Below are 21,998 nucleotides of genomic sequence, written 5' to 3' on the forward strand. Positions count from 1 at the left end.
TTTTAGGCTTATAGGGGGGGCTAGGAGAGCCGCTACTCTCTTTTAAAATTATAGCCTCGTACTTATACTTCTTAGCTTCTTATATTACGGTAATACGAGCATAGTTTTTAACTAATTATTTTAATAATATTTAAATAAAAATAATATTATTAATAAAAATCTTTTTTTAATAATACGTATATATAAAAACGCGGGTATAAAAGCGAAAAGTAAGGGTATATATATATAATAATAATATAAATATAAATTAAAAAAAAGAAAGAAAGTTAATACTATAAGTAATAATAAGAAGTTTATATATATTTATTATTCTTAATTTATAAATCGATTATTTAGTTAATAAGAGGCCGTCCCTCGGTCGTACTTTTTATTAATAATATAGCTTTAAAATTACTTATAATAATAAATATAGAGGTTAATTTATAGCTAATTTACCCCTCGCTTATAACTCTACGTATAGATTAATTTATTTTATAATTCTTTTTATAAATAGATTTTTATATATTAATATTTAGTTTTTCGCTTTTAATAAACCTTTTTATAATAATATAGGTAATTAAGTACGCTTTTTTTAAATATATATTTATTTAAGGAGGTATATTATAATAGCTTTAACTATTTATAATCTTATTATATATTACGTAACCTTAGTTATATAATTACTAAGGCCTACTTTGCTCGTACTTTCTATATTAAAGCGAGCTTTGTGCCTATTTCCTATTTTTAATAAATAACCGTTCTCTTTATATACGTCGATGCCCTTATAGTAACTCTACGATAGAATTGCATTTACTACTCTCGTAACATATGGTCATCTCGGAGCCCATGATACGTTGGGCTCGGTGGGGTGTGTATAAGGCTATTTGTGTTCCAGCGCTTTACGGCTGGCCGGTTGCCTCCAACGAAACAGATCCTAATCAACAACGTACACCGCACCGCTGAGTGCTAGGCAATCGCGTTTCCTAGTCAGATTTTCTTCGATTAACAGTAATCCATGGATCGAGGCGTGCAGGCTATCTGAGCCATGGAGAGACTGTGCGCGTCGCCAGCTCCTGGCGAGGGCATAATTATTCTGGAAACTGTAGAAACGACATGTCGAACGCCAAGGTCGCGTAGCTTTTGCTGCATGATTGCCCTGCAGGTGTCGTTGTCAAACTGTGAGAAGACTTTCAGGGAGGGTCGGCGGGGACCTGTCGTTTCTGCGTGCGCGTCAGCCCAAGTTGCTCTAGCCATGCGCTAACATGAAAGACGCCCGGACGATCTTCGCTCGTTATGAGCACTAATTAGCAGTACTTCCACTTTCTGTTCGCTGGCTGCTACTTGCTGATTACCACACAGGTGTAACGCAGGCTGCGGCGGTGCTACCTGTGCCTCATTACGTGGCGCGTGATTTGCTCGCTTCAGATATGGATATATGCGTTGACACCTAACAGAGCCTCATGAATCCTAGGGATTCTTCTCAGGAGCCGTTGGGAAGGGAAAATGTCTCTATATGTGGGTGTGCCCCCCCGGGTTTTCTGGTTACTTTCCCTCCAAGTCTGTTGACCTGCCAAAGACAAATTTCTTCGGAAGCAAATTCGATACCTTGATTTCCTATATTTACAATGGATCGCCAAACCTATAACATCGGACTGATACTATCGTCACCTGTTCACGTCAATTTAGCCGCTGCATTCTTTGACCAGATACACGAAGAACATTTTTCTGTCCCGTTGAGCATAACTTACAGCACTGGCCGAGTTGGTGAACACAACGTCGTCGTTGTTGCTGCAAATGAAATTCCCGCAAGCGAAACTCGAGACACCCAAGAAATCTTAGATGATTTGCTCAAGAGATTTCCCTCCGTTCGTGCGTGCTTCTTGGCAAGCGTCGATGCAGTAGCATCCCAAAGAGGCCGTTGCGTAGTAGGCGACGTCGTCGTCGGAATTCTGCCCAACCGACGAAATGGTGTCACTCACTTCGATGCCGAGAAATCGACACTCCAAAGGCGTCTTGTTGCTACACGGGAAATGAAACATGTACCTGGGGTTGTGGCCGCCGCTGTCGAGGAATCACTTGACTTGAAGAAGCAAAATTACCGGCAGCGAGATTCTGTCAACGGCAGCATACAGCCTCAATTCAAAAGTTTCCGCGGAGTAATAGCGTCTTCATCAACCCGTCTAACCGACGAGGGCCTGGTCGATCGTATAAAAACCGAGAATGATGTCTTGTGCTTTGAAACGGCGGCTGCACATTTCAGAAATGAATCTCTTGTCGTTATGGCTGGTATTACAAGACAAACGGGTAATAGCAGCCAGATCTTGTCAAGCGGAGGTGTCTGCGGGAATGTTCTTGCGTATCTGAACAGCCTCATCTTACGGGTCCACACCGATAACATTGCACAAGAACCGACTCTATTAAGTCTTCACGAGTTCAAACACTTCGATCTCGAGCGACCTGGATTTCGACTCTTGAGACTTGAACGGGGTTCGCGAAACACGCCAGTTCACTGTCGCCTGATTCAAGCATACCTTCCGCAGCAAGAAGAAGAGACTGCTAGCGAACGCACTACGCATACGAACCAGGACATCATACCGTACGATTCACTGTCATATTGTTGGGGAGATAGTACCAGACTATGCCAGCCGATTCATGTGGACGGAAAAATACTCTTCGTCACCGAAAAGCTTCTCGAGGCTCTCAACTACCTGAGGCGCGAATATGAAGACCGCATACTGTGGGTTGACGCTATTTGCATTGATCAGAGCAACGTCCAAGAGCGCGGACATCAAGTCGGATGGATGGGGAACCTTTATGCGCATGCCGACCGCGTTTTGTGTTGGCTAGGATATGTTGAACATAACGTTGTCCACTTGTTTTCCTTGCTTGACACATTTCGACGTCGGGTTCCACAGGAAGCATGGACAGAATGTGTTAGTATCCCTATTACAGGGTAGTTAGTTCGAACCGTAGTTAACAAAGAGATTAATTAAACTATATAAATATCTACGTAATAGGTGTAAAAAAGAAGTTCTAACCGTAGGTTAGGCTAGTTATAATAATCGTAAATAGGGCCCCTAATTAGCCCCTGCGCAGTTAGCTATATACCGCGGTTAAATTAGACTTCTAATCTAATACTAACTTTTTTTTTTTTATTAATTTAACTACTATAGTTAGAGGTATAATTCGACCTCGGGCCCGTTTATTAAGTCGTCTCCTTTTCCCCCTTTTCTCTACTCTTTTTATATAACCTATCCTTTTATTTATATAATAATTTTTCCGCTACTTATAAATTACTCTAATCCCTTATTTAGTACTACTTTTATAAAAGCGTTTGCGAGGTTATTTTTATTATTAATCTAACGGATCTTAAGTATCTCGCGCCTTTTATATAATTACTTAAGGGCTATAATATCGATTATAAACCTCTTTTCTTTCGTCGTTCTTAATTTAACGAGGTATTTATATAGTAAGTAAGAATTAATATAAATAACCGTTAGAATAAATAAAAAGCTAATTTAATTAGTAATCTTTTTTAGTATTATTAAAATCGCGTAAGAGAGGTTAACGCCGTTAACTATATTATAAACCTCTAACGCTAATATACTTCTTATTACCCGCTTATTTTTAGTTAACGAGTAATAAATTATATTACCGTATATAATAAATTCGCTCTCGCCTATACTCTCGTTAGCTAAGATAATAATGTACCCTAATTATAAAATAAAGTCGTTATTATTTATAAATAACTTATTAATAAAAACGTAGAGCTTATTAATCGTAAGGTTGATTAAGTAATAAGCGAGACCTCGATTAAGATTCGTTTATTACTACTTAAGCTACTTATTAAGTACTTTAATATTTTATTTAGTTAAATTTATAACCTATACTACCCTAGCGTAGTTAAAAGTTACCTCGGCCTAATAAATACTTATAATATATACCCCTCGCGCAAGCTTAGCTTTATACTATTTTTTAACGTTAGTTACGTTTAGATTAATAAAGTTAATCTTCTCGCCCTACCCCTTTTATTAAAAAATAACGGTTTCCCCTTCGATTATAAAAATCCCGCTATTAAATACTAGGGGGGTATTTATTATAAGGACTTTTTTTAGCTTTATTATAAAGCCCGCTTTTTAGAGCTCCTTATCCTCTTTTTTTATAAAGTTAATATTAAATAGGCCTAATATATCGTCGGTCTATATTTTAATAATCCTAAATTAGTTACTTTTATACTCCGCGACTAATAAGTACGGGTCGTACGTAAAGGTAACTATTAATAGTTAATTAATATAAAAATCGTAATAAGTAGCTTACTAATAAGTACCCGATTTTATAAGCCTATATAGTAGCTTAAGTACTTTAATAATCGTACTTTCTAAGTACTTACTAACTATTTTTTTTAGTAAATAGGCTAGGATTTTCCTTATAAGCCCTATAGCCGATTAGGTATAGGCCTAGGTAATATTACGGTTCTAAATCTCGTATCCCTTTTTCTGTAGCAATGCTATTAGTACTATTATTAATCGTTAGCTATAGCGCTATATAATAAGCGATTATATAAATAGCGTTACCTTTTTAACGTCGCCGTACCCCTAAATTACGTATTTAGACTTCTCGTATAGCTAGGGTATTCTTTTCCTTTTAATCTTACGAACTATTTATAATTTAAATATATAGAGGTTTATATATTTTTCCAAGTTATATAAGATAAATTAATAGACCCCTCGATTATAAAGAGTATTTATTTTAATAAGATCTAATCCCTTATACGGCTTTTTAATAGTTATAATTACGCCTTCTTTACGTAGTTTAATTACTAGCTTAAAATCGGCTTTCTTTTTTACTATATAAAAGGTATTAATTACCTCGTTACTAATAATAAATTACCGCGTTAGGGCTTACCGTCGTAATCTTTTACGACGTCTTGCTAATAGTATTAGTGCCCTTTTAGTAATTTCCTCTTCCTCGTCGTCTATTAATACTACTACGACGATTTCGTTAAAAATAATTTCCTATACCTCTACCGCAAGTTATATAGTTTCCCCTAGCTCTTTTTTTTCTTATAAGTTAGAAATTACCTCGTTAGGATCTATATAATACGGTTTAACTACCGTAATTAATATTTTAAGTAACTAGTTACGATCTCTCGTAACTATATAAGAGCGCTCGTTAACGGAAATTAACTTATATAGCCTAGCCTATTATTAGGTAATTTCGCGCTATACTTATATATCTAAATTTAGTAGTATATCTAAATTATTCTCTATATTAGGCCTATTGCGCATAGTAATTACCTTATTAACTTACCTTTTTATACTTACCTTGCGCAGTGCCCGTATTACTTTTTTAACTACTCGGGCTTATTAGCTTATGCTTAGTAATAGTAGCGAGGCTAAGGTTGTTTTTAGATATGCTCTAAATACTAATAGCGTTAGTATAAGTCCGTTAGGCCCTATAGTATTATTATAGTATTTAAGTACTATCTAGAGGTATTCGTTATTAATAAAATCCGGATTTTCTTTTTTAATAATTCTAAACGCCCTTTTTAATTATTAGTATACCCTTTCTACTTTTTTAATACTATAGTATGCTTTAATAAGTACGACTTTTAGCTATATACTATAAGCTATCGTATTATTTCTAAATTTTACTAACTTAAAGCTAGTACTAGCGTCGGTTTTAATATTATTTAGCGGTCCCTAGTATATATCGATCTAGCTTTTTTATAAAGCTACCTATACTATCTTTACTTATAGATCCTAAAAGAATTACCCTACTTAGAAGGATATAGCTACGTCGATTATATATAGTACTAGCCGACTATTTAAATAGAAGATATTAATAACAATTTCTTAGTTAAAGTTAAGCTTATTACGCAATTTAAACTTAAATCTGCATAGGCTCTGCGTATTTATTTAATATTAGTAATATACTTTCGTTAACTATTCTAGCGCCCCTATTTTAATATTATTATTACTTAATTATTTTAAAAAGTTATATAGCTTCGTAACTAACGGGTACCCAAATCTTTAGTATAGTCTTCTAAGCTTACTTTCCGTTAAGTAATTAATTAACTTCGTATTGTTAATAAGCTTTATAAACGTATACCCCTATCGTTGTTTAACTATCTCGAAGTACTTACCGCTAGAGATTCTATTCCTCGTATTATTAAATATAATACTTAGTCGATCTATATTTTTTAAATATAAGAGAAATGGGGTATTAATAGGTAAAATATAAAAAGTTATCGTTCCGAAGTACGTCTCTATTTTTATTATACTTAGGGCGACGATTTCCTTACCTAGGCCGAAACTAATCTTTATAATACCCGTTATTAATATATTAAGTATTATTAGTACGATCTTTTATAATATTTAGAATTACCCTTTTCCTCTAGTTAATTATTATAATACCTTAATATCTAGGATAATCCTATAGAAATCGTTTAGGCCGTACTTTTTGCTTATATAGAATACCTATACGAGCTTAGTATTTAAGGGATCTAAGTAATATAAAAAGGGCCCCTCTAGCTACCCCTAGATTTACTTAGTACTATATTCCTTTTCTTTAAATATTAAGAGAAATAGCGTCTTTTTTTTAATTATTAAGAAAATAGGCTTCGGCCTTATTAGATTCGCCCTTTTAGCCGCCTCTATATCCGTTATTTAAAGGACCTTCCCTTACTATCCGTAAATAAAAGCCTACTTATTAAGAGTTTTTATTACTTTTTATTCGTTTAGCCTTATATATCCTCCGGAGGCTAACGGGGCGAAAAAAGAGTAGTTAATATCGTCGATTTTATTATAATCTAATTTATTAACATAAGGAGTAAGATCTTCTTTATTTTCTAAATCTTTTATAGGGGGTATATACTTTAGGCCGCTACTTTAGCTACCGTTACTAAGTTCCGTACCCCCAGATCTACCCTTATATATAATAAAGAATTAGTTAAACTAATAAGGGCTAGTTTTACCGTTTACTACCCTCGACTTTTTATACTATTCGTACGATTTAGTACGCTCTTCTTTAGAGTAGTTACTTAACTAATATTTATCTTTTTTATAAATATAGTATTACCTCTTTTATTACCCTACTCGTAAGTTAAATCTCTACTTATTTAATAAATCTAGGCCTCTTTATTAGTAATTACCGTATTTAGCCTCTTTTTTTTTTTTTTTTATATATTTAATCGACCTAATATTATTAATAAGGGCGGTCGTATGCCTAAAAGTAGGTTTAGCGCAGTATTCTTATTTTAATATTAAAGCTAGATCTTAGCCTTAAGTAGAGCGTTTTATAGTTTTTAGGTACTTAGTATAGGGTTATTTCTACCTCTAGTATACGCTAGATTATAATATAAAAATATCTAACTTTCTGCTTATTTATTCCCTTATTTAGCTAAGTTTTTATTAGCTTATTAATTTAATTAATAAGCTCTTTAAGGATCTTTATTCATAATTTACCCTTTATTATCCTAGCTATAAATATATAAAAAAATCGCTCGTAGCTTAAATAGGAGCTCTAGGTTCTTATTATAAGTCTCGAAGCGGCTTTAGATTACGTTAATTATACTAAAAAAGTTATTTTAATTAAGATTACGTACCGCTTCGTAATAATAATTAGAGGCTTTGTTTATAAGTACGATATTAATTACCGAATAGTACTAGTATTCCCTAATTCCGACTTTTTTATAATAATCGTAAAACATCGTTAGGGTTTTTTATAAGACCTTATACTTCCCCTTAGAGTATAATTTCTTTTTTAAGAAGATCTTTTTAAGGTTTATAAATTGCCTCGTATTTGTTACTAAATTTTTAGTATTTATATACGATCCTTACGTCGCTGCGTATTATTAGTAATTTTAAGTCGTTTACTTCTTTTTTTATTAGCCGATTAGCGCCGAATTTTACGTTAGTAGTAGTAACAAGTTATAAATCGAAATAGGTAGAATTATTAATTATCGTACTTCTAATACTATATTTTACCCCGGTATATCCTTTTATAATAATAGATTTTTATTAGTAATTATAAAGAGGAAATCTGGGTCGTTTACCCTTTTTTTAAATTTATTAAAGCGATTATACGCTCTATCGACCTATACCTAGTTCTATAATACGAATTCCTCTTCTATAATTATCGTTATTAGTATTTCGTATAGCTTTTATAATTATAATTACGCTAGTAATACCCCTCGCCCATAGAGGAATCTATTAATTACTTTTATAATTCCTAAGCTTACGCTCGCGAACTATTCGTTTAGTTAGTAACTAAGGTTATTTACGATCTCGTAAAATAGGGGTTACCCCTATAGCCCCTTTTTCTTATAAACCTTAGTTAAATAGATTAATACCGCGTTAATTTACTTATTATTAAGCTAATTTACGATTCTCTATATTTACGTCCCCTAATAGTCCGGGTTAATATTTACCTACTTATAAGGGATTAGGATTTTATTTAGGATTAGGTTTCGTCCTCTTCTTCCTTACCTTAACTTATTAAGGGTCGTACTCTAGCTTATGCCTATATTAGTAATTATTAGCGTATTTAATTTTAACGGAGATATATCTAATCTGCGCGCTAGTTATAATAAATCCGTACTTTTACTACTTAACGAATTTATTAAAGTTTAAAAAATTCCCGCTTCCTCTCGCCGTTTTACTATTACTCTCGTTTTTATTATTTTTAGTAATAACTACTACCCTTCTAAATCGCTAGCTATCGTACTTATTAAGATCTTCTTTTTTATTTAGTATAAAAGGGTAGGTTTTAATAGTTCTTTTTTATAATAGTAGCGATAGACGTTTATATTACTATAGGAAGATATAGTAATTAGTCTTAGGATCTTTACTAGTTACTAATTTCCGCTATCCCGTATATTTCTAACCTCTTAAGCCTCGTACTTTTTATAATCTCTAAATAGCTTCTTTCCTTAACTTACTTCTTTTAGGGCGGTATTTTATAAAAATAGTTAAAAATAAACGCCGGGTGGCTCGTAAAAGAGCTATATAAGCTATTAAGAACCGTATAGGCCGTTAAGTATAGTTAACGAAGTTAAGCCCTCCTTCTTATAAAATTATAGATTTTAAAAACTTATTAAAAATACCTACTTATTATTTATACGTAATAGGGTTAGATATTTTAAAAATCTTATCTTTTACGGCCTCTCAGTACCCTATTTTATATTTTTTAAATAGTCTTTTTCGTAACTTAATTATAGTTAAGTAATTATCGCTTACTAGCGATCCTTTTTATTACTTAGTTAATTTTTCGAAATTAGTAATCTCTTACCGGGAGCTAGTATAAAAAAAAGCCCTTTAGCGGCCCTCTAGAGGATTTTTTTTTTTTCTCTTTAAATCCTCGTCTTTTTAGCCTTTTTTTAAGCTAATAATAACTCTAGCGAGAGGTCGTAAGACTACTTTAGGGTAGCCGCTTTCTTTTTAAGTTAATCTCTAAGATCTATAATACTCTTAACTTAATACTATTAAGACCTCTAAATCCCCTCCTCTTTTATTAAACCGTCCCCTATATTATATTCCTAAGTAATACCCGGGGGGTAGTTAAGGGAGCTACGAAGAGGTCGTTTAAATCGTAAGCTTAAAGTTATACCCGTAATATCCTCGTAATAATAGACTTTTCCGTATACCGTAGATCTCTTAATTCAATAACTTTTATAGGGTTACTTTTATTACTAAGTAAGAATATTTATATTTAGAGATCCCCTTTTTAATCGCACGGTGCTCTTTTATATTATATTATTAAGCTCGTTCGTTATGCTAATTAATTAAGTAAATAGTCGTTACGTAAGTATTTCCTTTTTCTAATTTAACTAGTTAATTTCTAATTACGGGCCGGCTATAGAAAAGTCGTTTAGTAAAAAAGCTACTAGGGGCGACGGTAAAAGGCTAGTTACTTAAGTAGTTTTATTAATTAACGTAGTTTAACGTAGTAAACGTCGACCTCTCGTAAGTAGTAAAGGACTATAATTACTTAATTCTATACGATATTCGAGAATCGCCTCTTTTTTTATCTACTTTTATAAGGTTAATTAGTACGAATCTCCTATCCCGTGCGGTATTAAGAGGTCGTCTCTTTTATATAATAAGATACTTTACTAATTTATAATAATAAAATTTAATTACTAATTAGTATTAGTATCCTTATTATAGGGTAGTTAGTTCGAACCGTAGTTAACGAAAAGATTAATTAAATTATATAAATATCTGCGTAGTAAGTATAAAAAGGAGGTTCTAACTGTAAGTTAGGCTGGTTACGATAATTATAAATAGGGCCCCTAATTAGCCCCTGCGCAGTCGGCCGTACGCCGCGGTCGAATTAGACTTCTAATCCGACAGAATGGCCACTTGATGATGAGAGGTGGTCACAGTTGTGGATCTCAACACAGTCAGAGCACAAACTACCAGGCTGTGACTCCTCGACTCTCATCGCTGATTTAATGGCGAATGAGTGGTTTCGTCGAGTTTGGATCTTACAGGAGGTTCGGAATGCATACAAGGCTTCAATTGGCTGCACTGCGGGTTGGGTTGACGCGAAGGTGTTTGCCATCTCGATTTCTCTCTCTGGAATCAAGCTGGACAACCAGGTTGCAGCGTTGATGAGCTTCTTACCTGGTCCGACAAGGAAGTTTTCGCAATGGGCACAAGAGCCAAACATTTGTACCCTACTGTGGAAATTTCGAGAAAGCCAAGCGAGTGATCCTCGAGATAGGTTCTACGCTCTCTTAGGTCTTGCTTCGGATACGAAGATCAAAAAAAAGGAAATTGTGGCAGATTACACCAAAACGGAAGAGAGCCTCGTAGAGGAAGTCGTGACCTATATTTTTGGCGATCAGGTTCGTCGCCATTCTTGTACTCTGACGAAGATGGCACAGGTACAAGAGATGATCCCGAAACTCTCGGCCATCGCGTTGGAGAAATTAGTTTTCTCCGGCGTAGGACCCGCGGAAGTGCAGAATCTCGTTCAGAGACAGAACTCGACGGTCTGGCTCTCGGAAGCCCCCATCACCTACGCATGGTGTACGCAAATAGGTCTATTTGACTACTTCCGCTCTAATCCTGTATTTCGTCAAGTTCCTCATAGCCAACTTACTGCAGAATCGCCTGACTGGCGAGCACCTGAGGAAACACAACCAATAAGCAGATATTCGAAGCAGACTCTACAGGAGAACAGCATTCAGAAAACCATTTTTGGGGATGATATGAAAATCCCGAGAGAGAACGATACGGCCATCGCTCTGTTGGCTTCACCACCTATTGGACAAAATCGACAAATCTACATCACTAAAAAATTTGTTGAACATGTAGCGTTTGAGGGCCCCGAGTCTTTCGAGTTGTTGCTTAGTAGCCGAGGAAGAGAAGTAAGGATGACTGAGAATGCAGTGCAGACTTTGCGGCAATGTGGCGTTGATGTGGTTCAAATGGTCCTTCGTCACCCTCAAGTTGAGATTACGGAAGCAATTACTAATGAAGCACTGCGCCAAGGCTTAGAGACTACCAAAGCCTTGCTGGACTAACACGGTCACGAAATTCAGGTCACTGAACAAGTTATCAAGGAGGCGGCGATCTATTCTGGGTCTAGCAGCGAGATGGCGAGGTTGTTGCTGGGTGAGAAAGCAAACTTCGCTATCTCCAGCGAATTTATTGCGGCCGTGGCTGTGCCGTTTGGTCAAAAGGGAATGGAATTCTTGATCGAACAAAGTGGCTTGCGGATTGAGGTAACAGATCGAGTTCTCAAAGACATCAAATGGGCCGGAAGAAATGTGGAGGTAATCAGGATGCTGCTCAGCAGAAACTTGACAGTCCGAGTGACGAACGACCTCGTCAAGTTTCTAGCCTGGGCATATTTTGCGGAAACCATGCGGATTTTGTTTGACAGACATGATGGATTTATCGCACTGACAGAAGAGATCCTTACATACGCTGTGCATAACCGTGAAGGAGAGGAGACTTTGCAGCAACTTCTCAATCAACAACCGTGGGAGCCCAAGATCACTGAAGAAGTTATTATAGCTGTTGCAAGAAACCCCGTCTTTGGAGAAAGAATGATAAGGCTTCTCCGTGATCAACTCTGGAAGGAAGTTATTGTTACAGAGATGGTCATTGAGGCTGCCGAGCGTAATAGCGACGAATCTCAGAGCAAAGCTATTATATAACTTCCTCATAGTAAGCAAAAGCAAGATAGTGGGATGCTTTGAATAGATTACGGACAGAAATAGTATCACAGCACTATTTATGCCCCGGCTTATTACTGCTATATAATGCCATTTATCAAGGGTAAACGATCGTCTTTAATAGGGCTATGACTGTACCATCTCACAAATGATACACTACAAAGATTATGTTGATATAGTTTGCAAGAGAGGTTGTAGTTCGTGAACAGCGCTTCCATGTCACTATGCGGATCCTGCCCAACTGACCCCCCTAGAAGTAACTCGTAATCATCCAACCACTATCGCTGCAACGAGGTAAGGGGCAACAGGAAGGATGATGGCAAGCGAAGGGAAGAAAATGAGTCACAAAATGCATATGGAACGTTTATCTTGACTTGAACAGGAGCCAAGGTTCGAACAAGACGGAAAGCTTGAATTCGGTTGCCATACAGATGGGATGAGTGTGCTATTTGAACGCTAAACGGGTTCAGCCTCGCTAGCCAAGACAGATAGATATGGACGTCTTCAGGTTGATGGATGTGATGATCAGAAACTCCACAGATGAATGTTTGTCTATAGTTCTATATATTGGCCAATTGAGGCTACCCCCTCCCGGCTCGTGAGGCATGGCAGTCTAGATTTTCAGGGACGCCCCAAGGTGTCAGAGGGGTTTTGTTGATGTCCTCCAAAGTTGATTTGCCTAAGGTACTTGACCTCTTTCCATTATCGGTCCACTCCAAACTCATGGCGAGTAATGGGCGACCCAGCCGGCGCCCTCTAGACTCTTTTCATACCTATCATCTATCAGCCAACATGCGACCAGATAGCCTGTCTTGCCACCAAGCTAGGGCTCTCTCACACGCCAACGCTACGTCTCACGGCGTCATAAAGCTTCACTGTAGTCTTAAGACACACACGGCTTCTCCTCGCATCAAGACGTCTCGAAGAAATCATGATTCTGGACTGACAGCCCTCCTTCTCTCTCATCGCACCGAACTCTGTCGAGTCTCGACCCCAAGGCTTGCGAACAGGTTTCAAAAGCTTCAGTGGAAATATCAGGCAGAAAAGCATGCCACGGGGTCGAAACCCGCAAACCAGGTACCACCATTTCTATTCCCAGCACAAACATCAAGTGATGTCCGCCATCCGACCAATGCGGGCAAAACTATCTGCCCGCGTGCCTATCGACGTCCAAAGTTGGGTGTGAACCCCGACGAACGCAAAATAATTCTCCGAGGAAGTAAAAGCCAAAGAAGAAAACGTGAAATGATCTACAAAACCGGTCGAACGCGCGTCCCCCATGTTCTAATTATCGCACACAGGCCGTTAAAAGGCTTGATGAACCCCGGTTTGGGATTCAGAAAGTGTGTGGAATACAGCTTGCTGAAGATGGTTGCTCTTTCGCGTCTTCCAGCATTCCCGCTGCCCATTTGGCCGTCCGCCCTGGCGTCTCGGTCAACCATCCTGACCACTTGGTGCATTGGTTCCTGAGCATCCAAGTCAGGCGCGCGCGGATCAGAGGTGCGATGCTCCACTAGCTGAAATCGTGAGCATGGTAGGATCTTGTCGCAAGCAATCACTGAGAGGATTCTTATTCTTGGACTATCCCATAAGTCCTACTCGTTCGCCTCAACCCCCGGAAACCCCAAGATAAGTTTGCTGTCAAGCATTGACGACACATCTAACTTCAGTATCTGGTATGAGACAGAGCTCGGGGTCCAGTCACAAACTCAGAAACTGGTCTCAAGTTTAACCAGTTTATCGGGTAATGTTTCCCCAAGCGACCTGTTGCTAGTCGGTCTCCCGGACTTGAGTCAGCTCCACGCAGACTCGGCAGGTACCCGAAATACCGTCGTCAGAATGTGAATCTTGAGACAAACAACACCAAAACCAAGTTAAGCAAAAGTTCAACCTCCCACGATGGAAATCGCGTCAAAAATATGGACGATCTAGGAATCGAACCCAGGACCTACCGCATGCTAAGCGGTCATTATACCACTAAACCAATCGCCCATGGCATGATCTAGCCCGGACTTGAACCGGAGACCTTCAGTGAACAGCCGAAGGTTTATGAAACTCTCGAGATGTTAGACTGACGTGATAACCAACTACACCACCAGACCAATTGATTGATGATAGAGTCGGCGAGCAAGCGCAACATTAGGGCAGGGTTGTCGACAGGAACCTCCAGGAAGCTAGGCGGAACCCGGCAGGACGGATGCGAGTGAGTGGGTCCAGGGTCTCCGGGCGGGCTGGTCTACCGAAATTCCAGACGACCAGGTAGTTGGGACCCATGATCAATGACCTGCGTGCCCATGGGCGCCATTGCGCGGAGTAGGCCCGTTGTGATATTGCCAGAAAACATGAAGCTTTAGGGCAAGTTGACGGATTTATGCGTTGTATGCGATGTGCTGACTCGTTATGATGGCTAGGCCTCAGAAGCCAGCCAGCCAGCCAGAGTCCTGGTGCTAGATGAAGTGTGTTCTACTCGTGTGACACAATTGTGTGAGCTTGATCCGAGACATGAAGAGACTGCCATTGTGGATTGTTAGTACTGTTTGTTGGAGGGGTCGAGTGAAGAGACAAGTTGTGGGGTGGAGACAGCCCCAGCCCACACTTGCAATATATCGCTCAATACCATTGTTCAGTCCGAAGATCGTGGCGGACATAGCTCAGTTGGGAGAGCGTCAGACTGAAGCGGATCTGATCCGGAAGACTTCAATCAATCAATCTGAAGGTCGTGTGTTCAATCCACACTGGCCGCATCTTCGGTTTTTCTTGTCGCGCGTAACTAGGGGCGTTTGCTGTGATGGTGAATTTCGCTGAACACGAAAGCGATGCTGTCCTTTTGCCTATTTCGGTTCCGCGTATGTGGTAAGAAGGGTCAAAAAGCGTTAGGCTCTTTGCGGCTCTGTGAGAAGGGCCAAATAGCGTATAGCTAGCCGGCCAGTGAGCAACGTCATACGAACGAGGTAGATGATGGTTGGTGGTCAGTGAGATGGTGTGTACATTGTCTTCGGGAGTTGACACCGAAGTCTGGCTATTCATAGGACTGGCTGAAGGAATGATTGCTTCTGGGCCCGAAAAGCGCTCTACATTAAGACCAAATCGTGATCGCAAATGCCCGCCCTCTGTTCGTCTGTCCACTAGTTACCGTCGTTCGATCTCGTGGCCTGGTATTCGATACAAGGTACGTCATAAAGAATCAAATGCTCCTAGGTCATGGCCAGCGCAGGCTCGTCCGGTCGAGTCGCTCGACAATTGGGATCGGGTTCAGATGGGTGGAAGTTCAGTCGTTCGGTTGGATTTCCACTTGTGGAAAGGCTCATCGCTTGCCGCGTATGCCAGACAAAATGGGCGTCCCCAACCGGTCCGGTCAGTGCGAAGATTGGAGCGCGTAACAAACATCAGCCGGATTTCGCGCGTGGTAACGCCAGAACTGGACAACAATGCCCATCAACGGCGGCTTTAGACCATCTGACGAGGCTGATAAGCGGATCGACAGTGCCCGGGCCGCATTGTTCTCAGGTTTGCGAGATGTGTTTCTAGTCGCCACCATCGTGAGCAATGGAAAAACATGATGCTGAGCACACGCAGTCCTCCTCGGTGCCGTCGGCTCCGTCTCCGCATTTTCCAAATGCTTCGCATTATACCCGACTTTCGAGGTGTGCTGGCCGGCTGCCGTCTTGGCAGAGAAACGCCGTTCAGGCGAATCCAAGGAAACTTCTGTCATGGGTGGTGGATAGAGGACGGGTTTCTGTAGAGCTAGCTACCATGCCGTCTCGAATACCAAACATGGAGCCAGCGCATCGACGTACCCGAGGCGGGGCAGGAAATCCCATGGGCAGGAAGACGAGAGCCACGCCGACTGGGTATAGGCTGAGAGAAAATCATGTTCTCCCAGGGCTGACCGTGACTCAAGGGCGAGTTAGTTGTAGGTTTATCGTCTTCTTCCTTGCCTGTTATACGTGGCTGCGTGTCGGACGCGCTCAGAGTTGCGGGAAGGCACGTCGTTGGTGTGGTAGCTTTCCCATGCAGATCCCCCTCTCGATTCCTTCGTCATGCTAGTCCCAGAGTTAGAGGGGCCACACATCGCACGCGCGGCCACCAGCAGGCCTCGCCTGCTCCCCAAGTCCGGTAGCAGATTTGCAGGCGATCTTTGTGCACTGCCTTCCCGGCGGCAGTGAACGGCCGCTACTGGGCATGCATGGATGGAACTGGCCGGAGACGATGACAGGCAGGCAAACAGCTAAGCATTGCGGGCTGTCGGTAAATCTTGCCCTAGCTGAGGATGAACCCTGTGCCTATTCTTGGACATCATTCTTGGCAGGCCATGCGTTTCTTCATGGCGGCGCGAACATTGTGTGTGCTGACAATGAGCATTGACTTTGGTCTGGTTGTCGGATGCAGAAAGAGGCCGTGATGATATCAGTTGCACGGAGAAATCAGCGAGCAGGTTTGATGCATTGCAGGGAATGGAAACGGGGTGTGTGTCGAAAAATGACGAATGCCCCAGACGGAGATGGCGACGCCCATGACCATGGCGTCCTCAAGAGACACCCAGCGGCAGGATCCGAGACAAGGCTGTTGTGTTGGTGGTGGGATGCCTGGGTGCCGTCACAAGGGTTGTTTGGTGGTGTCGAAGGCGGCTCAAATGGGTTTGTAAACGTCGTATAAGGTATATAGTAACTTCAGTAAGAGCAAAGTTGGTGAAGGAGGGCCTGTCTGGCTCTTGACGCGGGCGGCTTTAGAGTTTAGGCTTGGCTCGTAGGAGATCTATAGGTTGATTGCGATATCGAATCTCGGATTTGCCAGACACGTTGCATTGGGGTGAGGGGGGGGCGCGGGATCAGGGAGATCCAAGAGTGAGAGGAAGGGGACGACGCAGCAGCGAAGAAGCTTACTGCAAAGCTAAAGATACGGCGCTTCGAGAAGGAGAGGGCGACAGGGCCTGACTCTGGTCGTTTGGCTGCTGTGGTCGTCGTGTCTGGGTGGGTTGAAGTCAGAAGTTGGTCGGAGATGAGATGAATGTGGAGGAGTTGCGCAACACTAACAATTTCTGGCGCGTCTCGGCCAGTAAGCGAGCCGAGAGGAACCCCTGCATCCGTGCCAGAGTAGGCAAGTACTTGATGGGTGTTCCTGCAAGTATTCCGTCCGTGCAGGATTATATGCAAGATACTTGGTGATACTCTTAGAAATGGTGAATAAAGTAGAGTAGGAGGTGTCCCCTGCTAAAGGGGAAGGATTACCTAAGACGCTTGTCTCACTCTATTCTTCAGTCTTCAGGTCAGGCGCGGAGCAATCGAGATTCAAGCTTCCATTGATTGATTGTACTTGCCTGATTGTAGTAGGTCGTCACTTAGGTAAGGTACATAGTGAACACGGATCAAGGTAAGGTACTTAGGTATAACCAACGCTTTGGCATGTGCCGGTCGCATCCTCTCTTCCTCATCAACTTCATCAAGTTCTTGAACCAGTGTCACCGCTAGATGCCCGGATTGCCCATCCCGGGTACTAGATCAAGTGATCTATCCAACGCAGGGACGCCAGCACGACAGACGACTATGGAATTCCAAACATCCGTCACTCGGGCAGGCTCCAATACAGGCTCCAGCCCATCAGCGGCAAATGTTTGGGGCTCTTCTTTGAGGTGAGGCACGGGTGTGGCAGCAAGCTAAAATCCAGAGGTGGCAGCTCCCGAACGACTCCTGTTGACCATCCATGTTTCAGATGCGCCTGGCAAGTCCGCGAAACCGCCCTCGAGTCCTCGACGCCCAAGGAAGCAGAAGTCGATCACGTCCCAGTCGGTCCAAACTCCCAAACCCTCCGAATTTCACTCGTGCCCGGCCCAGGCGCCAGGTCAAGCTTACCCGTCCTCGACTTTGAAATCTCCCTTTCTGGCCTTGACTGGGTCTCCAGTCAGACTCGAGGTCGGGGTTGGCTTGTCACCTTGTGTTGTGTCTTGCCCTGGTGCCGGGAGGCAAGCAGGAAGCCCTGCTTTGCCTGTGTTGCATCTCGTCTGTGTTTCTGGTGTGTGCACCTGCGCCTGTGCCTGCGCGCGCGCGCCGCTACGATGCGTGGCTAGCATCGTTTTCCGATTTCACTCCTCTCTTTTTCTTTCCATTTGTTTTCTTTTCCTTCTTTTCGCTCTTATTTACACTCACTACTTCCTCCAACCCGTTTTCGTGCCCTGTTTCCTGCTCTGTTTCCTCTCTGGACTTTTGGGGCTTTGTAGGAGAAACATTCGAGAGTCGACAAAGCAACTACACGCTGGACGACGGTTGAACGATAGGGAAGCAGACGGGACGCGGTCACAGCAACTCGGCTTTGGGTCAACATTCATCACTAGGAGCGCTCGTCACTTGTTCTTGTTAATTCCGAATACTCGAGCCATCATTGGACCATCGACATCGCACCAGGTCCGGCTGGCAATCTATTCATCTAATGGCCAATGTCTTGAAGACATACCCAAGTCGTCACACTTCCCTCTCCACCTCGGGAAGTCTCTTCACACAGACGACTTTTACTTGTTCATAATACCGACTCGATTTGATTTCGGGGCCTTCGCGTTGTCCTGTCGTTGGCGCTGGATCGATACCCTTTAGACTTGTTTTGAGGAACAGTCCTCCATCTACTTTCTTTTCGAGCCACATACGACGCCCACGAGCGCCGATATAACACACCTCATGAACCAGACAGCGACCATGTCGTCCATGCCAATGGAACTCAACCTGCCCCGGGTGGTGCCCGGTGGCCAGCACATCAGTTATTACGTTGCCATCAGCGCGATGCTAGTGGTAGCCTGGCTCTTCCAGTCGCGAAGGCCAAAATTTCCCGACATGCCCTTCTACAAGGCCGCCAAGACGAAGTGGATGTTTGACGCCGAGACGTTGATTCGCGACAGCTATGGCAAGGTATGATGCGTAAGAAGTCCATATCGTTCAATTGCTGACACCAATTCAGTTCCGCGACACTGTATATCAGATTAAAGCGACAGAAGGTCTGCAGGTTCTTGTACCTGCAAGACTCATTGGCGAGTTGAGAAGCTTGCCAGAAGAGGTGTTGAGCGCCACAGAGGCCGTCGACGAGGCCATGTTGAGCAGATATACCAACTTCACCCTCGGCAACCACGCCGACCTACTGTCTACACTTGTGCGGTGCAAGCTGTCGCAGAACTTGGCCAGGCTTGTGCCCCAGCTCAAGAGTGAGCTCGAGTACGTTGTCGCCACTGAGTTTCCGAACTGCAAGGGTAAGTCCGTCAGTCAGATTTTCTGCCTCGCCCAACTGACACGTCCCAGAATGGACACCAGTAAAGTTCCAACCCTTCGCGCTACGAGCCATTGCACGGATCAGTGGTCGGGCATTCGTAGGCCCCGATGTCAACCGACAAGAGCAGTGGATGGATATCAGCATCAACTTTGCCATCCACGTCTTCGTCGCTGTCGTGAAGATGCAGCTCTTTCCGGAGTGGGCCCGACCGATTGCGCAGTATGGAGTTTCGGAGTTGCGGCAGATTCGCAAAGACGTTGACAAGGCTACCGCCATGCTGAAGCCCATCATCGATGAAAGATTAAGGGATCTGGAGATGCCTAGCTTTGAAAAGTCTCCCGACGACTTGATTCAGTGGCTTGTCGAAGCCCTCCCAGAGGACGAGAAGAGAGACGTCAGGTCCCAGGCGCACCTCCAGCTCATCCTCGCAGCTGCGTCGATCCACACCACGAACAACCTGGTGACGGATTGCATCTACGACCTAGCAGCACACCCAGAGGTGCAGGACATGCTGCGCGAAGAAGCTCATCAAGTTCTTGAAGTGGAAGATGGCTGGGCGAGGAAGGAGAGCATGGCGAAGCTGAAGAAGCTCGACAGCTTCATGAAGGAGACCCAGCGGCTCGCCGGTAATATTAGTATGTTCCTCAGCAGGCCCACCAAGCTTTCACCCTCAGGGTAACACCACTAATACGTACCAGCCTCCTTCATCCGAAAGGTCGTCAAGCCCATTGACTTGTCCGACGGCACCCACCTGCCGCCCGGCACGAAGCTCCTGGCTCCGCAGGCCGGCATCTCGCACGACGAGAGATACTTTGAGAACCCAGATACCTTTGACGCGCTGCGCTTCTTCAAATTACGACAGAAGTCCGACGAGGACGCAAACAGGTGGCAGTTCACCAGCATTAGCGATACCAACATGAACTTCGGCGCCGGGAAGCACGCCTGCCCGGGCCGCTTCTTTGCCGGGAACGAGATCAAGATGGTGCTTGCGTACTTTTTGCTCAACTACGACATGAAGCTCAAGGACGGAGAGACGAGGCCGAAGCCGATGGTAATGGTGATGAGCAAGTCGCCTGACCCGAATGCCGAGGTCCTGTTCCGGAGGCGAACGGCTGCGGCGTGAGGCCCAACGTCATGTATGGGTGCCGAGTTGCATTTTACATTTAAAAAAAGCATTAAAACCATATTTATCATGAAGCCGGTGGTCAAAAACAGCCACCCGCAAAACCAGCAACGAACAGATTACCCCCGTGGAAGCAGACGCGGGTTATGACGCATACATACACATTTATCAAAACCTTACCGGCGTCGGGGCCTGGAGCTCCAGAGGAGTCTTGGATAGGCTTTTAATTGGAGGCTTGCTTTGTCGCCCCGTGGAGGAGATACCAAACCAAACATATGTATATTAGCTACAAAAAAAGACACATAACTATCATCAACGATCATTGCTCTGGGCGGAAAGAAAACAAGGCGGGGGGACATGGACAACATTTAGAAGCGAGCACAGCGATGGCAATAGCGGACGATGGCTGAGGTGTCAACCTTCTTGTCGTTGTGGTATTAGCTAGCATTCGGAGGCGAGGGTCCGGAGTGATCGCATACATGGACAGATCACTACGCAACAATGAAAACAAAATTAAAAGTAAAAGAATTTCAAAGTATGAAGTCCCGCGAGGATTTAGGTATCGTCAAGCAGCTTGAAGATGCAGGAGCCTGCTGGAGGGAAGAGTCGATTGAAGCGACTTCCATACTGAAGTGCAAAATCAGCCAGACCAGTCATCAACTAGATAAGCCTTGTTGGCTAAGTGGTATAGCGTCTCACTAGTACCTAGTGACATGAGGAGATCGGCGGTTCGATTCCGCCACGAGGCATTCATTTTGCAATGTGCACCGATTTTTCCGTGCTCAAAATATTCTGCTGTTGCAAATTCATTTTGCTTCAAGTTTTTGCCGTCTTCAGTGCATCACGGTTGTTGGTCGTGGTGTGGTTATATACGTTTGTGTCTGTGTGTAGCGGGCACCTGGTCCGGCCACCAGTCTCTAAACCAAGACTACGTACCTTACTTAGTTAGCCTTGAGGCCGCGTCGTTTTTAAGGTTATCTGTCAATGCTCTCGGCATCGGGAATCTCGAACTCGGATTTTACCTACCTTATCGAACTCGAATCTCACCCAGCAAAGGGTAAAACCGTTTCTTGTTTCTAATTCATCTATCATTACTCAGTCATTTTTCTACAGATACGGATACCTCACCTTGCCTTACCTACCTGGCTCCAGTATCTGAAGCAGGGCCTAGCGGCACACACCGAGCAAGGTCAAGCCACTCCCGCCCCTCGTTACCTGCAGGGACTTTTCTCCCCCAGGCTTCCCTGCTCTCGACAATTGCCGACCTGGCTACCCCTTACCATACGGATTGCACTCATACATAGAAGCCGAACCGACGCCAGGTTCGATCAAGAGGACCAGTGCCAAAAACAAGACAAGCCAGGGCAGGATAGAACAGGCTCTACTTAACCAACCATGCCCTGCAAATCTAGAGAGTACCGAGCAGTCTATCATAGCTCCTCGTAGGGCTGTCTGTGG

The 21,998-nt window shown here is 42.7% G+C and overlaps 4 protein-coding genes and 4 non-coding genes across 8 annotated transcripts; 5 read left to right on the plus strand and 3 right to left on the minus strand.

Moving 5' to 3' along the window:
- Nucleotides 1-1,604: 1,604 nt before the first annotated feature.
- On the plus strand, nt 1,605-14,150 carry CLUP02_09980 (uncharacterized protein; the record flags this gene model as incomplete). Its single annotated transcript, XM_049288956.1, has 10 exons — nt 1,605-2,810; nt 10,367-11,437; nt 11,531-12,113; nt 12,424-12,463; nt 12,560-12,609; nt 12,699-12,715; nt 12,782-13,388; nt 13,482-13,623; nt 13,708-13,985; nt 14,044-14,150. The coding sequence occupies 10 exons, from the start codon at nt 1,605-1,607 to the stop codon at nt 14,148-14,150; spliced, it is 4,101 nt and encodes a 1,366-aa protein (XP_049146100.1).
- On the minus strand, nt 14,090-14,161 carry CLUP02_tRNA193. Its single transcript has one exon. It is a non-coding gene; the product is annotated as a tRNA-Ala (tRNA).
- Nucleotides 14,162-14,167: 6 nt separating this feature from the next.
- On the minus strand, nt 14,168-14,271 carry CLUP02_tRNA192. Its single transcript has one exon. It is a non-coding gene; the product is annotated as a tRNA-Val (tRNA).
- A 37-nt stretch (nt 14,272-14,308) lies between these two features.
- Nucleotides 14,309-14,817, minus strand: CLUP02_09981 (uncharacterized protein; the record flags this gene model as incomplete). The annotated part of the gene is made up of 2 exons (XM_049288957.1): nt 14,309-14,582; nt 14,648-14,817. 2 exons carry the CDS (start codon nt 14,815-14,817, stop codon nt 14,309-14,311), a joined length of 444 nt encoding a protein of 147 aa, XP_049146101.1.
- Nucleotides 14,810-14,913, plus strand: CLUP02_tRNA164. Its single transcript has one exon. It is a non-coding gene; the product is annotated as a tRNA-Phe (tRNA).
- Nucleotides 14,914-15,597: 684 nt separating this feature from the next.
- Nucleotides 15,598-15,894, plus strand: CLUP02_09982 (uncharacterized protein; the record flags this gene model as incomplete). The annotated part of the gene is made up of 2 exons (XM_049288958.1): nt 15,598-15,676; nt 15,746-15,894. 2 exons carry the CDS (start codon nt 15,598-15,600, stop codon nt 15,892-15,894), a joined length of 228 nt encoding a protein of 75 aa, XP_049146102.1.
- Nucleotides 15,895-18,834: 2,940 nt separating this feature from the next.
- On the plus strand, nt 18,835-20,540 carry CLUP02_09983 (cytochrome P450; the record flags this gene model as incomplete). Its single annotated transcript, XM_049288959.1, has 4 exons — nt 18,835-19,062; nt 19,112-19,397; nt 19,459-20,052; nt 20,116-20,540. The coding sequence occupies 4 exons, from the start codon at nt 18,835-18,837 to the stop codon at nt 20,538-20,540; spliced, it is 1,533 nt and encodes a 510-aa protein (XP_049146103.1).
- Nucleotides 20,541-21,208: 668 nt separating this feature from the next.
- Nucleotides 21,209-21,289, plus strand: CLUP02_tRNA165. The gene has a single exon. It is a non-coding gene; the product is annotated as a tRNA-Thr (tRNA).
- Nucleotides 21,290-21,998: the final 709 nt, after the last annotated feature.

This window comes from Colletotrichum lupini, chromosome 5 (assembly GCF_023278565.1).
Source record: "Colletotrichum lupini chromosome 5, complete sequence".
NCBI lineage: Eukaryota > Fungi > Ascomycota > Sordariomycetes > Glomerellales > Glomerellaceae > Colletotrichum > Colletotrichum lupini.